The following is a 27,350-nucleotide window of genomic DNA, read 5'->3' on the forward strand; positions in this document are numbered from 1 at the left end:
TTTCCCCCAGGAACACCAAGAAAAATCTGAAAGCCATTGTCAAGCCATTTGCCAGACTTCTACATTTCTGTTAAGATGTGTGAAAGTCTGGTACAGCCAGGAGGTCAAAATCCTCACAAAGAGGTTGTGTACAGAGGTGTGTGTGTTGTTGTTTTTTTAATGGGCTATTTTAACTCCATGAAAAGAATATAGATTTCTTGGGTTTCTTAACAGCTTCCTTAATCAGAGCATAGAATGTTTCACATCAGGGTTAATGATTAACAGCAGTAGAAAAGACAGTTGACTATGATCCTATTTTATACCAAGAGTATAAATTCTCCCTCTGCCATAAATAAGAAATTACACTTATCTACTTTTCATTATCTAAGTTATTTTATGACTTGGTCATCTCTTCACAACTCTACTTTCTAAGTCATATAAATGGAACTGCATTCTCACAGTCATTCAGCTAGTTTTGAGATAAGACTTTGGGACTCAAAAGATTTTTCACCATCTTTATAAGGACAAAGAACTTACAGCTGTAAAATAATCTGCTCATTTAATAGATAGTAGGGCGAGAACTTCCTATGAAAGTTGCTTGGAAAAAGAGAAGTGCATAGGACTAACTATCTGAAACTTGACAGTCTTTGTTTTTTTTTAAAAATATATATATTTACATTCAAAAGGGATCTCAATTACATACAATAATATTCCCTTAGAACAAAAGCATGAAAATAAAAACACAAAAGGATCTAAAATAACCATATTAGGCATAAGTTTCAATAAAAGCTGACAAAACGTCCAAATATAAGTCTATAGGTAATTTTATGTGCATCATTCCTTCAAGTGTTGCGAGTGTTGTTAGTTCTTCCATCCATTGGCTCACAGACAGAGAAAAATCTTGCCAAGAAACACCCATAATAGGTTTGCCTTAGGGTCACCATAAACAACTTGAAGGTACACAACAACAACAGAGCATAGTTTTTTGTGGGTTTTTCGTGGCCGTGTTCTGGAAGAGTTTATTCCTGACATTTCACCAGTATCTGTGGCTGGCATCTTCAGAGAAATAATGGAGCAGTCTGCAAGTTAGTAGGCATTGGCATAGTTGCATGGGGGTATGGCATGTTTACACAGTTTGGCAACAAATGCAAGCAATGGAAGTACTTAATGCAGTGAGCCAGAATTCTCTGATGTTCTGATCAAGTCAAGATAAAAGCACCAATGAATGCAACAAAATAAAAATTAATGGATTTTTATTACTCTTCTTGTTGCCACCAAGCACAAAAGGCTTATTAATTGTTACTTAATGTTAATTCTATAGGATTTGCATGATAATTATTGCTGTCTTCAAATCATTTCTAACTTGTGGCAACCCTAAAGTGATCCTATCATGGAGTTTTCTTGTAAAGATTTGTTCAGAGGAGGTATGCCATTGCCTTCCCCTGAGGCTGAGAGAGTGTGACTTGCCCAAGGTCACCCAGTGGGTTTCATTACCAAGATGAGAATTGAGCAATACCAATCAACCTTGTTCACCTCATGAAAGGCAATCTCAGATTTGCTATTAACACAATAATTTCCATTTTAAGCCAAAAAAATGTTCATACTGAATGAATCCTGCCCAAATGTATGCCTGATCTGGTTGCCCTCTCTTATTGGTAAAGGAAGTGCTGGGGAACTATCTGTAGACCAGGTGTTGGCCATAGTGCATTTTTCTGAATTTTGGTGTGTGTGGTATTCCACATGACCCCAGATAGACTCTGCCAAGCAGCCCGTCCTAATCCCCTAAGCGATGGAACATGTTAGCACTACACCCAGGTGAGGTCAGCCTCATGGGACCTCTTGGGAACAATACCCCTTGGACTAGCTCAACAGGTAGTTTGGGAGTCACTAATGGGACTATCATCAGTAATCAGAAGGATGGGCAATGGTTATCTAGATGTCTCACCTGATGAGCCAGCTATCGACTTCACTCCCTTCCCATTTCCCTTGATTATTGACAGATCAGATTACCTCACTCCAGACAATTCAACACCTTTGCCCAGTGGCTAGTTTTAGCCCTTAAAAACCTCTGGAAATCTCCCCTCAGTGTGCTAGTTTGGATTTCATGGGGATACTTTGTTCCTGTGATCTCTAGGCTAGCTTTGGCACTTCCATTCAACAGGAACGGCTGTGTCTCACCCTATTTCACCCAACTGGATTCCGGAAGCAAGCCTCATCTGTGGTAAGTATCGCCCGTAGTTCCGCCTTGAACCTATTCCAAATTACAGTGGTACCCCGGGATACGAATGCGCCGCCTTACAAAATTTCCGGGTTACGAAAAAAATCAATTGAAAAAAACTGTTCCGGGTTACGAAGGTTATTTCGGGTTACGAAAGAAATTTTGGTGCTTTTCGGCGCTTTTTCGCACCAAATCGCGGCTTTTCCCCATTAGCGCCTATGGGTTTTCGGCTTGCGAAAGCTTTTCGGGTTACGAACGCGGCGGCGGAACGAATTAAATTCGTAACCCGGGGTACCACTGTATCCTCTAATTTCCTGAGCCTTGAATGAATGAGCGTGTGATAGTGGATTGCTGTATGATTTTCCCATTTAAATAAAAATATACTTTAATTGAAGACTTCTGCCTCTGCATCATTTCTTGGATCCACCGGCCCCTCTCAATTTGAGCTAAGTAAAAATTCCCTTACAAAGATTTTGGCTACACAGGTCTGCCTGCTATTCCAGGATTGTGTGAGGCCATTAGTTTCCAGATTTTGGTTTATGCTGTAGCTGGGGAAAATAGGTTTTACCCCAAAATTGCTAACAGAGATAGAAATTTCTACTTATAGAAGATAAATTGTAACCAAGGAAAGGAGGTTGTTAGTTGAGGGGATGATGGACAAACCTTGAAAGTTTGTGAGTTCAGAAGTACCAATTGTTCCTCCACTGATGCAAATGACAACTATACACCCTGTTGTTGTGCTCATAGTTGCCATGGGCAGCCCCTCCTCCTAAGGCCAACCTTCTGACAGTAAGCCTCTTCATACTTTAGCTAGTATGTCAAGGGATCTTGCAGCAACTTTGAGACTAAATTTAAGATACAAGTTGGTAGCATGAGCTTTTGTAGACTTGAGCCTACTTCCTCAGATGCATTTGGAGGACATAGGCTCAAGCACTGACATCACTAGGGGCTACAGAGAGTACAGACCACACTGGATGACACCTGGTCAGGACTTCCTTCCACTTTCTTAGGTGCTGTACCTCACTGGGGTGAGATTGCCAAGGCACCAGAGGAGCTGCATGCCCCTTCTGACCTCTCCCACTGTCGCACTTGCCCAGCTGCCCACCTGATCTGCAGCAGCCCTGGGTGGATATTTGGATGGGTGGTGGCCAGGCAGTCAGGAAGGAGTGGTCGTTGAGCAAGACAACAGGAGGAGGAGGGGAGGCAGCAAGGGCAGGCTGCCCCGCCACCACCCTGCCGTCCCTTTTCAGGCACCCACATGAGTTGACACCAATGCTAGGGACACCATGGGGCTCATGTCTACGAAAGCTCATGCTACCAACTTCTATCTTTCACTTAGTCTCAAAGGTGCTGCAAGATCCCTTTGCATACTGATTTTCCAGACTAACACAGATATGTCTTTGAATACATTAGCTGGCACATAGTCTGTTGTTGAGATCAAAATCGTTACCAGATTGATACCCAAAACATTGCCAGATTGATAGAACCTGCTAGAGTTTGTGTTCTGCTGCTGGCCTAGCCATAGAAAGCCCAAGGTCACTTCCACAACACTTCAAGGCTGCAGAGTAGACTATAGAAGGAATTAATTTGGGATCTAAGTAAAGATGGAAAGTAGCACATATCCCACAGTCCTGCTTGCCCCCTGCTTGACCACTGAGGCACCAGTGGTCCACAAAATATCTATTTTATTAATTAATTCTAGATGAGGGAGATAACTTTGGGTGTATGTATATCATTGAAATCTGCCTGATGTATGTGGGTTCTACTTGATTGGACAGAACTGTCAGAACAACTCAGCTCAGCAGTTCATCAATTGAGGGCACAAGAGTCAAAGGGGATTCTGCCAAACTCCCAGCCTGCACAAACAACTTCCTAGTTGGAATAACTATTAATCTCTGACACAATACTGCTGTCTTTATTGTTTAAGATACTTAATCATACATGCCAAGGCTATCATTCCAGGCCTAGCTCAGAATATTCCCCACGGTACTGGGCCTTTCATTTACCTGGTGGGGGCCTGTTGAGACTGACAAATAAATTACCACCTTGGATTATCTGTATTTGTTTTATTTATAAATTAACAAAATCTTATCTTTAAAAAATGAGTTCCAAAATGGCATTCTGATTGTAGTGAAAAGCAGATCTACCCAAATGCTTCTTCCTATTGCCTTGTTATCACAGATCCTGTCTGTAGTATATAGAACTAGCTAGGGATCCACTCCCACATGCAACAGAAAACGGAAATATAGTTAACTCCACAAAAGTGTAAAGAAAGTACTGGGAAACAGAATAGGACTTGTATTTGACAAAAGGAGAAAATGATGTTGGCTTGCTTGTGAGAACACAAAGGAAGAACATGGTGTAAAAAGTAAAAGAAATCTAAAAGATGAAAACAGCGCACAGGTAACAGAGATGGCCTCCAGCACCTAGCAAGTACCTCTGATAGTGACTTTGACACTAAAAGATTGCTGAGAAGTGAACCCAGTGGAGAGCTACCTGAAAGCCCAAGGGATGAGTGATCTAAAGAACAAAAGGTTGTAGGGTTCCAGATCAATACTGGGCAGAAAGAAAGAGGCACCTGCAGGGTCTGATGATACCAGAGGAAAACTCTCTGCAGAGGATTGTGGGGCGGGAAGGGAGACTCACAGTACTTGTTTGTACTGTTCAACTTTGATGTGTGTGGTGTACACCGAGAAGAAAGAGTCTGTTCTTCATTCAGTGCTGAAGGTTTTACTGAAAGACAGCAAAAGACAACCAAAGACAAGGAAGAGTGGAAGAAAGTCATATATGAGCGGGGTCAGGTTTTGTATTAACAAGAGACTTGCTGCTTTCCCCCACTTGTTGCGATTAGCCTTCCCTTCTGGATGTTTCTCCTCTGTAGCTCACTTAAAGAAGGGGTCAGGCAGCTCTCTTAATGGCACAGACTGGTCTTTTGCCTCCCTTAAAAGCCAAGAATGGAAGGAGCATTGCATCAAAATAACAGTAATTCTGAAAGCAGAATAAAAATGCTTAGACTTAAGAATTGTGTGCCAGGCAGGTGATTAAAACAAAACAAAACACTACCCAGATAAATTAGTAGTGTCAGCATGTATGTGCATTGCAAATTGTTAACTTCATGCTGCTTTCTCTCTGAATCTTGTTCATGCAGCTCTGTTGACATTTGGCTTGTCCTATTTCCATTTCAGCATGGACACTGATCACATAACTCAGCAAAAGGAATGGCTTCTTCACACAGCACATAGTTAATTTCTAACGGAGGAGAGGCAGGAAGGGAAGCCTCCTCTCGAAGAGGCATTCCCTGCCCACTTGGGCACTGATCTCGCCCAGGCAGGGAAGGGAAGCCTCCTCACGAGGAGGCATCTGATCTCACCCAGGCAGGGAAGGGCTCTGATCAGTGGGGGGTGGAATAGAGCCTTTCTCCCTCTCTTTCTCAAACGGAATCTGCCTTCTCCTCCAACCCTGGAAAGAGAATCTTTGGGAAGAGTGCTCCCTCCCTGCTTTTCCAGCAGCCTCCTTCACTGATCTCTGGGCTCTCTGAAGGGATTCTCCCTGGCTGTCTTGGGAGACATGAAGAGGGGATGCTGTCCTGCAAAACCCATCCCCATAGTTTCTCTGGAAACAGCTTGGGCTCCCCAAATTTGCTTTGCCAGAAGCCTCTCCCATTGATCTCTGGGCTCTCTGAAGGGATTCTCCCTGGCTGTCTTGGGAGACATCAAGAGAGGATGCTGTCCTGGAAAACCCATCCCCATAGTTTCTCTGGAAACAGCTTGGGCTCCCCAAATTTGCTTTGCCAGAAGCCTCTCCCATTGATCTCTGGGCTCTCTGAAGGGATTCTCCCTGGCTGTCTTGGGAGACATCAAGATAGGATGCTGTCCTGGAAAACCCATTCCCATAATTTCTCTGGAAACAGCTTGGGCTCCCCAAATTCGCTTTGCCAGAAGCCTCCCCCAGCCTGGGGTCTTTCTTCCAAGGCAGCAAAAGTGCTTTGGGCAGTTTTCTCTCCCTCAACCATTCTTCCCCACGAATAATTGCAGGACTCATAGGCACTTTAAGCGCCTCCTCATTGGTTCTTTTATAACAAACCGCGAAATTTAAAAGTGAGGTTATGATGACGTTGCTTTGATTGACAGCCCCAAAATGGTGAGTGGGAACGAAATAAGGCTAAAACCGATTTATATATACACCGTTTTATTTGAATAGGAACGAAAGCGGATCACTTAAAGCGAATTAATTGGTAAATGAGAACAGAGGAAAAAAAGCGATTCAGAACGCGGGATAAGACCAGGGTTATTTTGAATCGATTTAACTGATACCGGTGTATTTTAAAGTGTTGTAAATCGCAAGTGGGAACACCCCCTGAGAAGAGGAAGGAGGAGATGGAGGGAGGAGGAAGAGAAGATGAAGGAGGAAGGATAATGATGAAACAACAACAACGAGGGATAACTGAGGAGGAGGATGGTGATGGATGGTGATGATGATGGTCATATTAATTCTTATTTAGGTCATCTGATGCGCCTGGTCTTCCAGATACACTGCAGAGGTAAAGCAGTTTGACTCCACTTTAGCCGCCATGCCTCCATCCTGCAAAGTCCTGGGATTTGTAGCTTGGCGAGGCCTTTCAGCTGGGTTTATCGGAGCGCTCTGGAACCTCACCAGACTACAACTCCTGAGGCTGTGAATGGTTTGGGGGGAACTGCATTTTGAAAGGCGTTGCATGAAGAGAGTACAAGGCAGTGCTTACTTTTTATTTATTTATTTAAAATTTTTAAAAATTATTTAATTATTTATTTTTTTGCTTCGGCCCCCCAGTTGTCTGAGGGACAGCAACCTGGGCCCCCCAGTTGTCTGAGGGACAGCAACCTGGCTCCCAGCTCAAAAAGGTTGCCTACCCCTGCTCTACATTATGTTTAGCTACTTGCAGATAACTTTTACTATTCAGTTTAAAACTGGGCATGAACTCACTGCCGTACTGACATCAGAACACCATCTAGAGACCATTAGCTGAAGGATAATCCCAAGATGTCCTGCTTCCAAAGCCCTCAGAGGTTTCTGATTGGCTATTGTGGAACAGGTTGCTGGACTAGAAAGATGTTACAGATGTGAGAAGAGGGAGAGCCTTTCTCTACTGATGAATCTTTCCCGCCAAAGAGTTCCAGAGAGGGGGGGGGGTCTTGCTCTGAGAAATATTCCAGCCCTTTTGCTGATTCAGCCCAGCATCTTCTCACAGCCAGTGCTAGAGTTGGGCCCCCAAACTAATTCTATCCCCAGCTACTGTTAAAAGTCCCCATTGCTGGATAAATGGGTTCCCTGAGCTGGGATGAACATAATCCCACTCCAGGATGAGGCCCATGGAAGACAGATTCCCAAGGATTACTTACTGCAGAAGCAAACAAAGAAAAACTGAGTGTGCAAATCAAAGGTTCACCCTCTTCCCTTAGCTAGCACAACTATGCAAGCAGGTTTGGTGTTATGTGCGTTCAAGCTGTTTTTGACTTACGACCCTAAGGTGACCCTGTCATGGGGTTTTCTTAGCAAGTTTCTTTAGAGGGAGTTTGCCACTGCCATCTTCTGAAGCTTTAAATAACAGGAAAATTCACTCCCTAGTCGCTTCTCAGCCTTCATATCTTTTCTTAGCCTCAAACTGTCAAAGGTAATGTAGAAAGTGCCAAACAAGGCCATTCATACAAATGTACTCTTTCTTGCCACTGGACAGCTCTTACCGTTTGGCCATAGATAGATACTTCAGCCTGGGTGGTAGTCTGACATATCCAGGCTTGCTCAGATGGCTCGGGTTATTCTGTTAAGCACCGTTTCCTTAGCCCAGTCTTGGAAAAGTAGGCAGGGAAGGAAGGTCCTTTGGATTGTGTTGCTCAGACTCCAGAAGAAACAAATCTTAATAAAATCTTGTGGAATAGCCTACTATATAGGGCAATAGTTTCCCAACACTGGTTCATGAAAACTGGGATTCAGTACAGCACCTTGGGACCAAAGCACATGCTAAAATATTAAGCGCTGCAGTTTTGTTTCTGGAGTTCATTACATTAATTATAGACATGTGGGAGGGATTATTAGCACAAATTCTGGATCGTCATGAAAGTCTCTTCCACTCCTATCCAGATCTCTGGGGCAAAATTAGAATGGGGGGATTATTTGCCTGAATGGGGTTTTTCCCCCTCTTTATTACATTTACATTAAGAATGAGGCAGAGAGGATGAGCAGTTGATTTGGAGTCTTGTAGTACTGAGCAGAGTTTGGAAAAAATATATTTTGGACTATCGTTTCCAGAATCCCCCAGACATTCTGACCACTAGCTGTGAGGTTCTAAAGTTGCAATTCGAAAAATAACTTTTCTAAGACCTGGCATTGGGGAATAAAGAAATAAGCCTCTCCGATCTCCTGGCTGTAACAGTTGTGATAAGGATCATATCCTCTTCCTATAATTAACTTAATCCAAACCAGAACTGGAGCAGAACATTTTTGGTCTTCAGGTTCCAGATCAAGAAACAGATGACAAGGGGAAAAGATGTCCCAGTAAAGAGTCATCATTTTGCTGTAACCCACGGAGGACTAGTTTCTTGTAAGAGCAAACAATGGGAAACGTTGTTACATCAGAATAATGAGTTGGACTCAAAATTTGTCATACAGTGTCAATATCCACTGAAGTTTGGTTCCAAGCCTCCCTTTCCCACGTGGATACCAAAATCCATGGATGCTCAAGTCTCATTATATAGAATGTTGTAGTAAAATGGCATTCCTTATATTAAAAAGTGAATAACTCAAAAGTTTGCTTTTTGGAATGTCTAAAAAAATATTTTCCACCCTCAGAGCAATATTTGTTGAATTGTCTCCCTGCTGTCTCCTCTCCCCACCAGTAGGCAGCAGCAGATACAGCTGCTCCTGGGGCTAGAGAGCTGTAGTTGTGAAGTTTTCAACATCACACAAAGGGCTGCAGAATAAGATCTTAAATTAGACTTACACACCTGTAAGCTTCAATTATGCATGCGTACATCACTAAAGATTCTTGTCTCTGGCTTCATCCACACTGCAGAAATAATCCAGTTTGACACCACTTTAACTGCTGTGACTCAGTGCTATGAAAGTATGTATGGAAACTGTACTTTTGTGAGACATTTTAGCCTTCTCTGTCAGAGAGTTCTGGTGCTCCACAAACTACAGTTCCCAAAATTCTATAGCCCTGAGCCATGGCAGTTAAAGTGGTGTCAAACCTATATTTATTATTCCTCAAGAAGACACACTATGGTTTATTTTCAGAGGACGTCTTATTTTTATTAAATATGATATAACAATCTACATTTATTCAAATATAGTTAAGTCGTCTTCTTCTGGAACATCGTCATAACTCTCCAAAGCCGGAATTCCATCCTGAAGTTCTTGCAACTCCATTTCCTTTAGAACCATTGGCCCCTATCTTTCCACTCCTTTCCTGTCCCCTTCTGTTCCACGTCGGGCCTTTCACTATATCTTATTTTTGGGGTATGGCTTATATTGCGGAAATGCTTAGAAATCCTGCTACAACTTATTTTATGGGTATGTCTTATTTTCGGGGAAACAGGGTAATATAAACACATGCAAAATGGAGGCTTTGATAATATCAGAACTACTCTGGTTTGTCTAGAATAGCACTTTTTAAAATGATCCTAAACTCTGCAAACTGCAAAGATAAACCAAGCCCAAAAGGTAGACTCTTACAAGCCATTGTATTCCCTATTACCATGTATGGATGTGAGAGCTGGACAGTTAAGAAAGGGGATAGGAACAAAATCAATTCATTTGAGATGTGGTGCTGGAGAAGGGTTCTAAGGATTCTGTGGACAACCAAAAAGACAAACAAATGGGTCCTAGAGCAGATTAAGCCTGAACTCTCCTTGGAAGCCAAGATAACTAAACTGAGGCTGTTGTACTTTGGACACATCAGGAGAAAGCATGAGTCACTGGGGAAAAAAACAATAATGTTAGGAAAGGTGGAGAGAAGCAGAAAGAGAGGAAGGCCACAACCTAGAGGGATAGACTCTATTAAGAAGGTCATGGGTATGAATTTACAGGACCTAAGCAAAGCAGAAGTAGTTAGGGAATCTTGCAGATGTCTCCTCCACAGGGGCACCATGAGTCAAGATCAACTCAGGGGCTGTTAACTACAAAAGAAATATTTTAACCTCTGGCAATTTAATGTTTCATTTCTCAATGATGAGTTTAGGGCTCAAATGCAGCAGATCTGATAGAATATTTTAAAATGAATAAAAGCTCTGCAAATTCATACACTATTAAATAGGAAGCACGTAAAGCTTACATTCAGGGCAGAATCATTGCTAATTCTTTTTACCAAAAAAGACTTACAAATTAAAAAGGGAATTATTAAACAAGCAGCTGAACGTTCTTATATCTTAACTTGCTCTTTCTCCATCTGAACAACTTTATGAAGAATTGCAAAAAGTTAAATATGAATTGAATAATATTCTCTTGCAATAAACTGAACTCACTCTGACAAGTCTATGGCAAGCATTTTGGGAAAATGGGGAACAGCCCAACAAGATTCTGGTGCATCGCCTTAAGCATCAACAGCAGCACAATGTTATTTCAGCTGTCAGAGATGAAAGCAATCATTAATATACATCACCCACAGATATACATCTACAATTTTTGAAGTTTTATGCAGATTTGTATAGCTTCAATAATTAAATTGATCAACGGGATGTGGAGATTTTCTTTTCTCATATCTTCCCCATCTTAGCATATCACAGCAACAATTTCTTTTGAAACCTTTACATTTAGTGGAAATTATCAATCCTATAGCAAATATGAAAAATTGGAGATCTCCTAGCCAATACAAGTTTCCAGTTGAATGATACAACACTTTTTCCATCTGTTGGCACCAAGACCGCTCCAACTTTACAAGCTTATTTTAGAATCTGGCTTCCTCTGTTAATTAGGAAATTATGTCAATATTACCTTGATATCTAAACCTGGTAAGGATCATACGCATTATGCTAACTACTGCCCTATAGCCTTACTTAATGTTGATATCAAAATACTGACAGCTATTTAAGCTAATAGATTACAAAATGTCATTTCATCTTTGGTAAGTCCTGACTGATGGGATTTATCAAAAACAGGCATTAAGCTGATGACATTTGATTGGCTGTGGACTTGATTGCTTTAAATCCAGACAGAACTGATCAGCCAGCCACTATTTTTAGAGGCTGAGAAGGCTTTTGATAAAATTTACTAGCCATTTGTTTTCATAGTATTAGCTAATTTGGGGTTTCCTAAAATATTTCTGAAATGGATAAAAACTTTTATTCAGCATAAAGAGGACAATTTATGACGGCCCTTGGAACTCCATTCTGCCCCCCCTCCACGAGTTTCAAAACTCACACATATTAAAGCCCCATGGGCTTGAATGGGGCACATGCACGCGGGCGCGCACCATGGGCACGCGCCCCATTGGAGTCAGTGGTGGTTGCATCGCTGTGGATTTTCAAGTGCATGGGCTTAGAAGGGCAACTGTAACTTTTTTTATCTTATCCCGTTTTACACTGAAACAGACTCTAAGGGACGTCCATTGTTTTCTTTAATATTCAACTTGTGTTTAGAACCCTTACTATGTGCTATTAGACAAAATTCCAGGAACAATGGATTTGAGCATCTCAGTTTAGAATTTAAAACATTCTTTTCACAGATTATCTTCTGGTGTTCATTTCAAAGCCCCAGTAGTCAATTTCTTTTTAATGCAGTTAATTAATAATTTTGGGGAAATGTCTGGGTCTTCTCAGTTAACTGGTCCAAGTCAGAAATACTGCCAATGGAAGGCAAGACAGACTCTAGTACAGGGGTTCCCAACCTTTTTGACACTTGGGCGGGATACAAACCGCTGCTTTGCGGCGCTCCCCCGCCGCCGCCATTTGCTCCGTGCGGGAGCCTCAGCAGCCAAACTGCACGACTCCTGTGCGGAGCAAAAAAGAAGCTCCATTTCGGAGCTTCTTTCTGCGGCGCATCTATGACGTCGCGAGGCGCTGCAGGCGCATTCGCGACGTCATAAGCGCCGCGACACGTCTGGACGCTATGCGTCCAGTAGGTAAAGATGGCGGCGCCCATGTGGAAGGAGCGCCGCCATCTTGTACGTACTGTATACGTACTAGGGTTAGGGGGGTGCGGAAGCACCGCCCCTTCCTAACCCTAGTACGTATACAGTACGTACTATATGGCGGTGTGTATCCTGCCATAGAGACCTTTTTAGAATCAGTTTCTATAGCAGAGCCCCTAAGAGGCCTACCCTATATCTTACAAGTTAATAGTGTTTAGGAGTAGTGTTACTTTTTGTTTCTTAGTCTTTAATTTCATTCAATTTTTATTTCTTTCATTTTCCTGGAGCAGGCACGGAGCTCCTGGTAAATGCACGCCGAGCCCTAAGGGCTCTTCAGACCACAGGTTAGGAACTGCTGCTCCAGGATATTTAAAGCATGCCAACTTCTATTACTTATTTGCGTATACTGTAATTATCCCTAGGGACTTATCTGAGATGATTAATCTTAATGTAAGTAAACTGATAAAAGATAATGCACAAGATTTAGAGAGATAGGTGGCCTTAAAATGAGTCTGTGGAGTAAAGTAAACATGATGAAAATGAACGTTATTCTAAAATTGTTTACATTACTTGTTGAATTCTTCTACTTACACCTTTAGTTTTAAAAACGACATACATTGATTAGGAGATCTGAGGTGGCTTATCTCCTCCTAGAATTTCAATTAAAACTATTCAACTTCCAATCAAAGAGGGAGGGTTCAGTCTTCCAGATCTTCTTATATGCCATTAAAGTAAGTACATTTGTCCATCCCAATTAGCGGACTTGGAGTCCGCAGTCTTGCCCATTCACGGACGGGAGGGACAAAATGGTGCGTGCGCCCAAGGTGTGCACACGCAAGAGCATGTCGCCATTGAAAACAATGACAACTCCAATATTGCCATTTTTTCAGATTTCCAGGGGGGGTCCGGAACAGATCCCCCGTGAATCGGGGATGACTATAATATACCATCGGACATATCTGTTATCTTGTATTGATCATTTGACATTCCACTGAAAGTAAGTAATCCTCCAGGATCAGCCTTGAAGTTCATTTCTGGCACCTATATTCAAATGGACAGTACTTGGTTCTCATTCTATCAAAAGGGACAGTGTTTTGCCAGCAGTTTCATTTGTTGTGGCAAATATTGTCTTGTCAACTGCAGTTTGACCCATACACTCATATCAAACTGACTTTATGGAAAGATCCAGATTTTAAACATGGTAAAGATTCATTTTCATGGAACATATGGGCTGACAACGGGATGTTACCTTAAACCAGATCTTAATAATAATAATAATAATAATAATAATAATAATAATAATAATAACAATAATAATAATAATACTTATTTATTTATTGTCTAGTTAGTCTGACATCTATACCAGGAAAGATACTAGAGCAGATCATTAAACAGAGAGTCTGTGAACATTTAAAAAGTAATGCCATGATCACAAAAGGTCAACATGGGTTTCAGAGAAACAAGCCAAATCACCAGTTTGGTAGATGAAGGAAATGCTGTGGATATAGTATATCTTGATTTCAGTAAGGCCTTTGACAAGGTTCCCCATGACATTCTTGCAAACAAGCTTATAGAATGTGGGCTAGACAAGGTAACTGTTACATGGATTTGTAATTGGTTGACTGGCTGAACCCAAAGGGTGCTCAATAGTGGCTCCTTTTCATCCTGGAGGGAAGTGACCAGTGGGGTCCCACAGGGCTCTGTCCTGGGCCCAGTGCTATTCAACATCTTTATCAATGACTTGGATGACAGAATTGGGAGTATACTTATCAAATTTGCAAATGACACCAAATTAGGAGGAGTAACTAATACCCCACAGGACAGGATCAAAATTCAAAATGACCTTAATAGATTAGAAAGCTGGGCCAAAGCTAACAAAATGAATTTCAACACAGAAAAATGTAAGATACTGCACTTAGGGAGGAAAAATGAAATGGACAGATATAGGATGGGTGACACCTGACTGAATGAAACTATGTGTGAAAGGGATTTGGGAGTCCGAGTAGATCACAAGTTGAACATGGGTCAACAGTGCGATGCTGCAGCTAACAAGGCCAATACGATTTTAGGCTGCATCAATAGTAGTGTCTAGATTAAGGGAAGTAATAGTGCCACTCTATTCTGCTTTGGTCAGGCCCCACCTGGAATATTGCGTCCAGTTCTGGCCACCACAATTTAAAAAGGATGTTGAGAAACTGGAGTGTGTCCAAAGGAGGGTGACTAAAATGGTGAAGGGCCTGGAAACCATGCCCTATGAGGAACGACTTAGGGAGCTGGGGATTTTTAGCCTGGAGAAGAGATGGTTAAAAGGTGATATGATAGCCCTATTTAAATATTTGAAGGGATGTCATATTCAGGAGGGAGCAAGCTTGTTTTCTGCTGCTCCAGAGACTAGGACCCAATGGAGCAATGGATGGAAGCTGCAGGATAAGAGATTCCACCTCAACATTAGGAAGAACATCCTGACAGTAAGGGCTGTTCAACAGTGGAACACACTTACTCGGAGTGTAGTGGAGTCTCCTTCCTTGGAGGTCTTTAAGCAGAGGCTGGATGGCCATCTGTCGGGGATGCTTTGATTGAGATTTCCTGCATGGCAGAATGAGGTTAGACTGGATGGCCCTTGCGGTCTCTTCCAATTCTATGATTCATTAACTGAGTTACACAGGTCTCTTCCAACTCTATGATTCTGTGATTCTATAAGTGCAGCTTAAAGATATTAATGTTTTTTTAAATTAAAAATTAAAAAGAGACAAATGTGGCACTGCAATCCCCTGTTGAGAAAGGAGTACCAAAAGTGTATTAGAGCTGATGGCACTGAAAATCACTCAGAGAAATCCAGAGGAGTTACCTCCACTCTCTTCCTCTTATGGTACAAATCAGCCACTATGATGCCCGAGGTATTTTTATTTCAAAACTAATAATGCTGAAGCCAAAGTTCAGAAATAAGGCTTTGCCCCCAACTATCCATAATCCCATCACAAGCTTGTTCCCTGGGGGAGTTTGAGAATGGCCGTCCAAAAAGTAACTTCTCCCAGCTATACTCTGACATAATTTCATGCTTTTATATATATTAAGTGCCACACATGCTGTATGAAATAGTGCCACCTGGTGGGAAATGGTCACAAACTAAACCACATGTTTTTCCAAAGAGGCTTAATTTCTCTAGCCTGTCTAAACAGATTCATTTAATTTGCATTTTTGCACTGCATTTCTATACAAATGAGAGGCAGTGTGGTGTAGCAGTTCGAGCATTGGATTATTACTCTGGGCACCAGAGTTGATGCCTACCTCAGCCATGTAAACCCACTGGTTGACCTTGGGCAAGTCGCACGCTCTCAGCCTCAAAGGATGGCAATGCCAACCCCCTGAACAAATCTTGTCAAGAAAACCTCATGATAGGTTGGGTCGCCATGGGTCGAGATCGAATCAAGGGTGCATAACAACAACCAAAGGTTCACCTTAGGGTACTCATTAGTTGGAAACGACTTGAAGACAAACACCAACAACAAATTTCTATAAAAGCAAAAAATAATTTAAACCAATAAAAACAGAAAGCAGTAAAACAACAAAAGAACCATACATTGTTCAGAGAAGAAGTGCAAACATTTTACCTGCTGGCCAATTTTAATGGGGTAATATACACAGGGGGACATATCACAAAATGAAGTGACTCATTGGAAAAGGCAATAATGCTGGGTTAAGTGAAAGGCAGTAGGAAAAGCAGAAGAAATCACAGATCGATTCACTCAAGGAAGCCACAGCCCTGAATTTGCAAAGGCTTGAGCAGAGTATTGATGGCCAGGACTCTTGGAAGTCTTTCACTCATAGGGTCAACATAGGTCAAAATCAGCCTGATTGCAAATAGCAACCACAAGGCAACATGTGCTACCCTTCGTATCTTTGGGGTTGCAAATCCCATAAAATGCAGGAAATACAGCCAATGCTAAAGGATTATGTGAGTTATACAACTAAACATTCCAGGGTGTCGATTTGCCTTTCCCTGTGATATTAAATGCACCATTATGACAATACAGATGCTCCACTTGTTTTTCACAGGCCCTATGGTTGTGAAAATTTAATTGAATCATGTGCACTATCCCACTGCACATAAAGGGTTGGATCCAAACACAGAATAGATTCATTGAGATCAATGGAATTAAAGTTGGCTATCATTACTTTAAGTTTCTTTGACATAAATCCAAGTATTAGAACTAATATTGTAAACCCATTGAACCAATGAGAATTTGCTAAGTCACCACTTATGTAATTTTATTTGATTCAACAGGACTGTTTTAAGTGGGAATAACAATTGGGTTTATTTCGTTGGGTCATCTGCTCCAAATATAACCAAGCCAGAATCCAATCCATGGTATTCCTAAAATAATAGAACATCCATCCTGTGACCATAGAGGCCCAGATAATCTGTAGTTAAAATCAATGCTGAACTGTCCCTTGAAAGAATTTAAACATATAGCCATGTTCGTCTGTAGAATCAGTATGTCGATGCAAATGCATCTGAGGAAGTACAGTGGTACCCCGGGATACGAATGCGCCGCCTTACGAAATTTCTGGGTTACGAAAAAAACCCATTCAAAAAAACTGTTCCGGCTTACGAACGTTTTTTCGGGTTACGAAAAATTTTTTGGTGCTTTTCGGCGCAATTTCACACGAAATCGCGGCTTTTCCCCATTAGCGCCTATGGGTTTTCGGCTTGCGAAGGCTTTTCGGGTTATGAAAGCGGCGGCGGAACGAATTAATTTCGTAACCCGAGGTACCACTGTAGACTTAAATCTTCAAAAACTCACGCTGCCAATTTCTTTCTTTCAGTTAGTCTCAAAGGTGTTTCAAGATCTCTCTACATACTGGCCCTTGAAAATTAGCCATAAAATGCAACTCCCCATAATTTCTTTGTCCACTTTGCCATCTTGACTATGACAGGATGACAGACTTTTGGGTTTATCCCTTGCCTACCCACAAATATAATTGGCTCTATGACAACTCATGCTTGCTTGGCAAAGCTTGAAAACATAACTTTGGGGACTGCATCTCCCAGAATCCTCCAGTCAACTCCTCAAAAGTAGCATTTACCATTTCTATTGACTGGTATTCCTCTCCTCCCACCAGAATTTGATCAGCAATGGCAAGAGGGTTCTTCACTCGCAATCTTTTCAGTTTGGTTCTTGGGACAGATAGGTTGCTTTTTGCAACTAAACCGATCCAATGTTTTGCATTACAGCTACAGTATGGCATAGTCCCTGGTGGATAGGGGTTTCTGGGACTTGTAGTCCACCCAAATAACTTTTCTGTACTCGGGTGAGGTCTTATTACACACACTCACACACAGAGGTTTCTGCACGACCATGGAACTGATGCAGCATCCTGGACTAATTAAAATTCAAAGGCCTCTGGCAAACCACAAGAGTGACAAGTACTGGCTCTCTCTGTACAGAAAGCCAGGGAAGATGGCTTCTCTGTGGCAGTCATCCAGAGAGTAAATGCATCTGAGAGGAATAATACACAGAATGGGTGATCACGATGCAACAATACATAACTATAAGTGAGTGTGCCTGATGAAATGAGCGGCTGAAGGTTTTGGCTCTGAGATGTTTCCCTTCTACCCACACAGAAAATGATCTGAGCAGGGTTTTGGTAATATGGAGGGCAGCCAAGACTGGAAAGCCAGGAAGAGGAAGCTTTTGTACACCATGTCAAGCTCTTACTGCATTTGATGAATGAGGGTATTTTGTGATGTAGGAGGTTGGCCTGAGCCAGAAACAGCAAGGACCTGAGGTCTAACCAGTCTTCCTGCAGCACACAAAACAAAGAACTTTCAACACAGTCATGATTTCATCATTAATCTTAACACTTTTCAATTGCTAACCCATCCCATTCTCCTGCCTCATACAAGGAGTGAACTGTTCTACTCTATTGTGTATCAATGACTGTGGTTTTGATAGTGCTGGATAATGGGCTTGTCTTGGGAGGGGGAATGAAGATGAGACTCTAGAGGAAAAGAGGCATTTTGTTTGTAAAAATTCCCCATTTCTTTCTTAGCAATTTTGTGCCTGGTGATGAAGGTGATGGCAAGCTATCACTTCTAGTACTGACTTTTCAGTTCTTGTGTTAAACCACTAAAATTCTTGTAACTCCTTAGCAACTAACAAGCTGTATTTGACATAAGCTTTCAGGGACTTCTATCAGATGCCACAATCCATGAAAGCTTATGAGAAATATAGTGTGCTAGTATTTAAATTGCCATACAACACTGTTGTTTTCGATGCATTGGATGAACAAAACTACCTCTGGTAAATTTGTGTTTAAGGACGGACAGCCTGGATTTTGTACTTGGCTTGTTTAAAAAGGTTTACTTGAGCTTGGCCATGCCAGTGCTGCATTAGTTTGAGTCACTGTGACCTACATACAGGGATAATCCAAGCTAACCTCTCTTTTGGCGCTTAATTTTTCATATAGCACTGGTGCGTAAGGTAATTTCAGTTCTGTGGTCTCCAATTTAGTTCTCCCTATGGAAATTCAGAAAGTAAACATGTGGGAGAAAACGTAACTTGAGAAATAGAAGTGAAACAATAAAAATGTTCAGTTGATCTTTTTGCTGGGAATATGATAAGAGAGAAACTGTGGTAGGCTGTCACTGTGATCATGCCAACAGGGGAAAATGGAAAACCTTATTTTTCCTTGTCTAAAAATGCAGCATACAAGAAAATGAAAGAGTTGGTGCATAAAGAAGTTATACAGTATGGATACTCAAGAACAGTCACTAAACAAGTATTTGTGCTAGCTGAACTGGAAAAAGAATTTACAGTTAACGTTTGTTTCACTGACCTGGTAGAAGAGAAACAAGCTAGAGATCTGATTGTGCATGTTTGGCTATCAGCAGAAATAAAAAGCAGATTTAAGTCTGTAGGGTTTTTTTAGGAATACAGGAGCCAGCATACTGACTTCTGATAATCTGATATTCTGTTTAATTCCATCTTCTCATACATGCACGCCTGGACTAATAGACTGGAATGGAATTTATAACACAGGAAGAACACTATCAATTTACTGTTTAAACTCCTTTCACTTTTATATCTCACATTTCAAGAAGTGGAATGAATAATCAAGTATGAGGCAGTTACACCAATCCATGTGATAATAGACAACCTTCCCATGTACCTCTTTTTAAAGTACAATGTTGGATTTTTGCTTGCCAAGCAGCCGTTACAGACACACAACACACTCTGCCAGGGAGGGGCAAGAATGGCTGAAAAAGATCATGCAAATCAGCTCACAGTGCAGGAAATAAATGTGCATTTTAAACAAAACATTGCAAAGAGGTACTGCTCCTGACACTGGCTAGCAGGGAGTGGAAGAAAGTTCCCATGAAGATATTATCTACATGCCCAACAGATTTTGAGAGCTTTGTTTATATCCTCATTAGACAACACGGAACAAAGCAAATTACAGCTGTATTTTATAATCAATACTGAGGTTGAAAACATATCACTCTAACTACAATTATAAAAGTTACAACCATATCTTCACATTTCTCATTCATTACATCTGAACATTTATTGGGGGTCTTCCATGTTTGTTTATTCCCACAAAAATAACAGTCTACAGTACTGGCATCTTAAATATAAGCCATTTTTATTTGGCATAAATCTTATTTGGAACTCCTACCCACTTTGTCACATGCATGCAATACTTCTGAAGAGAGCTTGGAAGGTTACTTCTTTGACTACAACTCTCCAGTAGCCCATGTTGACTAAGAAATTCTAGGAGTTGTAGTCCAAAAAAGAGTAACCTGGAACAGCTTTGCTTATGATCAACTTCCTACCACCCCTTCTTCTGCCATCTTCCTTCTGTTCAATCAGGGTCTCTTTGCAGTTGCAAGTAGCCTTTTTTCTAGCTTGGGTCCCTATGTCTCAAATAGCAGTGCTGCTGGCAGAAATCCCGCAAATAGATTTTTGTTTCCCCGACCAAACCATCTGAACATGGGGAGAACTTTCATTTGCTGCATTTCTACTACGCGTGGCTGTTACAGGCACAGACAGCAGTCAAATGAGGAACAAGATGTTTCTGGTTACTATGTTCATTCTCACTCGCGTCAGGCACTCCATCCTTCTGGATAATATTGCTCAGCACTGGGAAGGAAAGACAACCTCCTTCTTTGCAAAAGGCTCTGGCTGCAATCCTTTTGATACTCTGTGCCAGGGGCATTTTCACACTATGCAGTTAAAGTACTATTATTTCTTTTTAATTGCCATGGTTCCATCCTATGGAATCCTGGGAATTGCAGTTTAGGAAGGGTTACTTTGAATTTTCAGCCAGAGTGTTCCTCTGGTGCTTCTAATTAAACTACAAACTCCACAATTCCATAGGAAGCAGCCTATGCCAGTGATAGTGAACCTTTTAGAGACAGAGTGCCCAAACTGCAAATCAAAACCCACTTATTTATCAAAAAGTGCCAAATTCTTCTGGCTTTCTAGTAATAAATCTGTGCTGAGGCGATAGCACATGTGCCCACAGAGAGGGCTCTGAGCGCCCACTCTGGCACCTGTGCCATAGGTTCGCCACCACTAGCCTATGCAGTTAAAACAGAATCAAAGTACTGCAACTATGTAATGCAAAAGGGTTCCAGCGGGTGCACCTACACTGTAGAAATACTGCAGTTTGACACCACCCCAAGCACTGTAGCTCCATCCTATGAATCCCTGGGATTTGTAATTTCACAAAGTCTTTAGCCGTCTCAGCCAAAAGAGTGCTGGTTCCTCACAAAACTACAAATCCCTATGATGTTGCAGGATGGAGCCTTGGTGGTTAAAGTGGTGTTAAAACTACTTTAAACTTCATTATTTCTACGGTGTAGATGAACTCAGCATCACTACACTAGCACTGCCAGTGGCAGCAGCCATGAAGGAACTGTCAGGGATTTGAAGGATTAAAACACAGCACACAGGGAAATGCTTGATGTGTGTGTGTTTGACCATGAGCATTTCAGCAGAAGGACAAGGTTGATCAGCACAGCTGATGCTCATTGGCTCAAGCACACTTTAGTGTCTAGGTGCACGTAGCCATGGATGATGAAACCACCTGGCTGGATTGCACAGGGGACACTTGTCATGGTTACAACAGGGAACTCACTGGGTTTGGGAGACCACATGGTCTGGAGTCTATATAAACCCAGGGGTTGCAAGTGATAGCTTGTGGGTTTGTAGTAGGAGTTGGTTTGGTATGGTTTGGAGTTTTGGAGATCTGTATTTGTATTATAGCACTGTGAATAAAGAGCACTTCGGGAGACTTTGCTTCTCTGGTGGTTTATCAGAAGAAGTCTGGCATCGGTTTGCTGTGTGTCCCCGGAGGTTCCTGCATTGCTTCAGTTCCTGGTCCTGGAAGACATCCAGTTGCTGTTATCTCAACTGCTTTTGGAGCCACGCTTCAGCTTCTAAAATTGCTAGCTCTGCTCAAAAGGTCTGATTTAACCACAGGACTCGTTTGAGTTGCTGACAGTGGTTGTTGGACCCCAGCAATTGCGCTGACAGGAACACAGGCTTAGGACGAATAGGCTGATTGTAGATGGCAGATTTTGCCTGCCTTCCCTCACTACATAATCCTGGAAAAAGTGCAATGAACTCACAGGATTCTGCCTTTTCAAAGTCCTTCCTAAAGGTTGCCTGATCCCTGTGGACTGAGGAGATTTAAGTTCTAGTCAAAGAAACTTCTCTGTAATAGGTCTCACCCTTGCTTGGGATCAGATGGAACTCCATATTCTCCATGAGCCATGGATCAGCTGTGACAGCCCCATTGACTCTTTAGCATTTCCAGCTTCTCAATTTGCTTTCAAAATTCCCAATTTCCCCTTTCAATCACCTTTTCTTCCTTTCTTCTAAAACAGTACTACTCGTAGTCCTTGGACAAGTGCTGGTCCTGACCCTGGTGGTCCCTGGCAAGTTTCCAGGAAAGAAATAAACAATTGTACACAGTGGGCACAAATTTAGCACCAGTATCTCGCACATTATGAGCCATCATGGCATAGTGGTTTAAGCATTGGACTATGACTCGACTGGAGACCAGGGTTCGAATTCCTGCTTGCCATGAAAAATCACTGGGTGACCTTGGGCAAGTCACAGTTTCTCAGTCTCAGAGGATGGCAATGACAAACCCCCTCCGAAGCAACTTGCCAAGAAAACCCTGTAACAGGTTTCCCATAAGTATTATTATTACTATTATCATTTATTTTTATAGTGCCATCCATGCACATGGTGCTTTAAAACAGAATGAACTGCTCCAATAATATAAAATACTAAAATACAATACTAAAAGATAGTAGTAAACTGAAGTGCAAAAAAAGCTACAAATACAAAATACAGAATAAAACAGATTATAGTAAATATATAAAATATATAAAATGTAATTATATAATGCTTTCTATAATATAAAGTAAGAAGTCAAAATTACTTGAAGGCAAAACAACACACACTCTGGCACATTGGAAAACAATAATTGCCAGTCCTCCCCCCATCAGATAAGCCCCTAAAGCACCTTTTTAAAAACTAAATGCTGGTAATTACTTTGCCCTTAATTTGCCCAGGAGGGGCAGTCTGCCTACTTGCTCTTGCCCAGTCTTGGCTTTCCCAGCAGGTGATGCTGCAGTTACTCCTGGAGGTTGGCTTCAGCCTGTGTGAATATAATTGGGGTTATTTTCATCAGCAAATGAAGTCTTTCACTGAAGGGATTCCCCTTGAATTAGAGCACCCCCAGAACTGTAAAGCAGACTTTACCCATCTCTTTCTTTTATCTGGAGAGATCTGTTTGCTTTAATGGATCTCTCTCTCTCTCCCCCTTACCAAGAGAGATTCTAATTCCCTAAAATAGGGCCAATGCTGCAGAGAAGAATTCCTGATTCTAGGTCCTGCAAAACAGTCTCCCTCTTTTCTAACTGCCTCCCACTTGAACAAGCATTATTATCTTTTCTAACAAGTCATGCTGTTTCATTGTACAGTAGGCCCAAAATACGACAACCTCAGTTTGGTCATTTTGGCTTGTAGGGAGAGTTCAGGCTTGATTTGCTCAAAGATCCGTTCGTCATGTTAGTGGTTTAGGGAATCTGTAGACTTTTCCTTCAACCCTACATTTCAGATGAGCCGATTATCTTCCTATCAGCTTTGTTCACTGTCCAGCTTTCACAACCATACATAGAAATGGGAGCCACAATGGCATGGACAAACCTGATTTGAGTCCTTAATTATATATATTTAACTTTGAGGATCTTTACTGTGACTGCTGCCACACTGCAGAATTAAAGCAGTTTAACATTGCTTTAACTGTTATGGCTCCATCCTATGGAATCTTGGAGTTTGTATCTTCTTGTGGCACCAGAGCTCTCTGACAGAGAAGACTAAATATCTCACAAAACTACAAATCCCAGAATTCCATAGCATAGCACCATGGGAGTTAAAGTGGTGTCAAACTGCATTAATTTTGCAGTGTTGATGCTGCCCTAGTTTCTTCATAGCTGCTCTTTTTTCAGTCTTCTGATTTCTTGACTACAGCCTCCATTTTCACTTATGTCTGAGTCAAGGTATTGAAAGCTTTTGACTATTTCAATGTCTTCATGCATAAAATTTTAATGTTATGCAAATAGTCTGTGATCATGATTTTTGTTTTCTTAATATTCAGTGGTAACTCTGCTTTTGCTTCTTCCTTTATTTTACTACACACACCTAATCAGAAGTAAGCTCCAGTAAGTTCAGTGAGACTTGTTCCATATAAATGTGTACAGGTTTGTCGCCTAAGAGAGTAATTCTAGAAGGCTATTGAAATGCATGATGACAATCATATTTTCAACCACATTTTTTAAAATTAATATTTCATTTATCACCTAGAATTACAGGCATTCTACGGAATTCCAGAATTCCCTCCACCCATGTTTACTCTAATAAAAACCCTATAAAAGCACTTTAATCTGAAGGTTGCTTGACTCAAAGTGACCACATGAATGTTAGGGGAATGTAGAATTAGATGTATGTATAATGTGCATTGGGTTGAAGTGGAAAGTGTGAATGTGAAGGTCATACACTGACTTTGGTGGAAAAATCTGTAATTTTGAGCAGGGTCTGATAAATGTATTTTGAATTTACAATAATGTAATGTGATCCAGTGTGGCATAGTGTTTTTTAGTGTTGGATTCTGAAGACCAGAGTATGTATCCCTTCTCAGCCATTAAAATCACTGTACAGTATAACCTTGGGTAAACCACACTCTCAGCCTCAGAGGAATGCAGTGGCAAACCTCTTTGAATAAATCTTGCCAAGAAAACCCAGAGATAGGTTCACCTTAGGGCTGTCATAAGTTGGAATGACTAGAAGACACACAGCAGCAACTGATTAATGATAACTTAGCATTATCCTCTATGCATGCATGCACACGTGCACACACAGTATTTTTTTTATTATTATTATTTGTAGAGGTTTTCAGGCATTCTTAAATTCAGTACATTAATTCCAAGGATTCTTTGCAAAAACAGTTTTGGGTGTTCCTCATTTGTAACTTTTGCCTTGTTCTCCTTCTGTTTCATGTTTTATTAGATTGTAAGCCTGAGGGCAGGGAATTGTCTAATTTAAAAAATTTAAGTTGCTCTGATGGCCTTTGTGGCTGAAGAGCGGAGTATAAATACTCCAAATAATAATAATAATAATAATAATAACAACAACAATAATGTTATTCAACCACACATGTGCTTGTTTTCATCTGGGAGATGGTAGATGGTATAGAAATGCTTGCTTGCTCCTTCTCGCCTTTCCTTCAATGCCTCAGAGTGGTTGGTATACATGGCTCTCCTCCATTTTTCAGCATCACAACCTTGTGATGCAGTTTGGCTGAGAGATAATGAGTTGCCTGAAATCTCCTTGTGAATTTTATTGGTCAGTGGGACTTTCAGACTGGAACCTGCAGTCCCCAGTGAACACTCTAACCTAGGATTCAAAGGCCATGTTCGTCTGGAAAATCAATATGCAAAGGGGTCTTGTAACACCTTTGAGACTAACTGAAGGCAAGAAACTGGGAGCAGGAGCTTTTGTAGACTTGAGCCTATGTCCTCAAATGCATCCACCCCATGCATCTGAGGAAGTATTTTAATACTGTAACAATTTCATTCTGTTTTAATTTATTACTTTTCTATGTTTTAATTGTATTGTTTTTTAATATTGTGAAGCTGCTCTGAGTCCCAGTTCTGGGAAAAGAGCGGGATACAAATAAATATGATGATGATGATAATGTAGGCTCAAGTCTATGAAAGGTCATGTTCCCAGATTCTTTTTTTCAGAAGTCCACAAAAGCTCATGCTGCAATTTTCTTTCTTTCAGTCTCAAAGGTGCTACAAGATCTCTCTCTATACTGATTCTGCAAACTTACCCGGCTATATCTTTAAATTCTTTTTTTCAGTTAGTCTCAAAGGTGCTACATGACTCTAACCTGGGGTTTCTTGACCAGGGTCCTCTAGAACTCTAGGATTCTGCAAGGGTTTCTACTAGAGATTGTGACGGAGGAAAAACACCCTTTTAATAATTTAATAGTAGCTATGTATGCATGGGTTCCCTGACCCCTGAAAATCATTTAAAGGATTCCTCTAAGGTAAAAGGCTTGAAAAAGGCTGTTGTAAGCATTATACCTACTGGCTCTCAATTACTAGTATGTGTGTGTTGTTTCCAACTTATGGTGACCCTAAGGCGATCCTGTGATGGGGTTTTCTTGGCATGATTTGTTCAGAGGAGGTTTGCCATCTGAGGGCTGAGAGCGTGTGACTTGCCCATGGTCGGCCAGTGGTTTTAGGCCCAAGCAGAAATCAAACCCTGGTCTCCAGAGTCCAATGCTCAAACTACTATGCCGCACTGGCTCTCTTCCATTACTTAGGTAATATGATTTCCCTTTTTATCCAAAAGGAAAAGTTAAATTTTCTCATACCAAAATTGTTTCTATATAGATGGAGAAAAACCTGGTGGGAGTATAAAGGGGCAGCATGCTCAGTATATACTTATTTCTCTTTCTCTCTTTCTCTCTGACTGCTCTGAGTATAAACAGAGAAACTGGGTAGCTTGTTCCCCCTGTCTGACACCTCTTGCCAGGACTACATTACTCAGCAATTAGCAGAGAGGAAACAATAAACATTTCAGCATTACAATGGTGAACCGGAAATTTGCAGAATAAAAGAGTAGGCCAGGGAGTGGTTAGCATCACCATAGAAACCATGCTGCCTTATGGCTTTTTTTGTGTTTGGGAGCCCCATTGCAAATGATCACACTTTTGTCTCTCCCAAACCCATTCTATTGATTTCTCTGGTAGAATCCATACCTGAAAAACATCATTCTTCCTCTTAGTTGGCCCAATCTGCAATGCCCTCTGCATCAGAAATCAAAATGTAAGTCATCAGCAGTGCCCTCTTCATACATTTTTTTGATTCTGTTGGACTCTCAGTATTGAAAAATGAACACTTCCCTTAACAGTTACTTATTTCATTTCATGTATTTATTTAATTAAAGGATTTTTATCCCGTCTTTCTCCCACAATGGGATTCAGTTAGACAAATAGTGGGCAACCAAAGTATCTGCTGTGTTCCTTCAAGACATTTCCGACTTATGGAGACCCTAAGGAAAACCTATAATGGGGTTTTCTTGGCAAAATTTGTTCAGAAGAGGTTTGCCATTGGCTTCCCCAGAAGCTGACTTGCCCAAGGTCACCCAGGGGGTTTTCCATGGCTGATCTGGAAATTGAACCCTGGTCTCCAGAGTCGTAGTCCAACACTCAAACCTACTGTATTCTAAAACAAAATACAGTAGTGTCAACAACATTTGTTTCTCATGAAAAATATTCTTCCACTTTTCTCCCTGCAGATCTTTTCATATCAGATGAAAATCAGAGTTTAACACAGCTGATGTGTGTAATGCTGGGACTATTTGAAAAAGTAACTTTTCAAAGCTAGAGAGACTTCTGCGCAGGAGGAAACCTGCCTTCTTGTATCTAACGCACCTCAGTTCTTGTGTTTCATATTGCTAC

The 27,350-nt window shown here is 41.2% G+C and overlaps 1 protein-coding gene across 2 annotated transcripts in view; it reads right to left on the reverse strand.

Moving 5' to 3' along the window:
- The window catches only part of FABP6 (fatty acid binding protein 6), a 49,403-nt gene that overhangs the window by 12,579 nt on the left and 9,474 nt on the right, over positions 1-27,350 (reverse strand). Inside the window, exons 3-4 of one of the 2 annotated variants that reach the window (XM_042447287.1) lie at positions 26,649-26,696; positions 22,909-22,976 (exon numbers count right to left, since the gene is read on the reverse strand). In XM_042447287.1, coding sequence (XP_042303221.1) covers positions 22,909-22,976; positions 26,649-26,662 — 82 coding nt within the window. In that variant the 5' untranslated portion in view covers positions 26,663-26,696. The remainder of the gene's footprint in view (positions 1-22,908; positions 22,977-26,648; positions 26,697-27,350) is intronic. The other variant, XM_042447288.1, reaches the window with a different exon arrangement.

This window comes from Sceloporus undulatus, chromosome 2 (genome assembly GCF_019175285.1).
Source record: "Sceloporus undulatus isolate JIND9_A2432 ecotype Alabama chromosome 2, SceUnd_v1.1, whole genome shotgun sequence".
Taxonomy (NCBI): Eukaryota; Metazoa; Chordata; class Lepidosauria; order Squamata; family Phrynosomatidae; genus Sceloporus; species Sceloporus undulatus.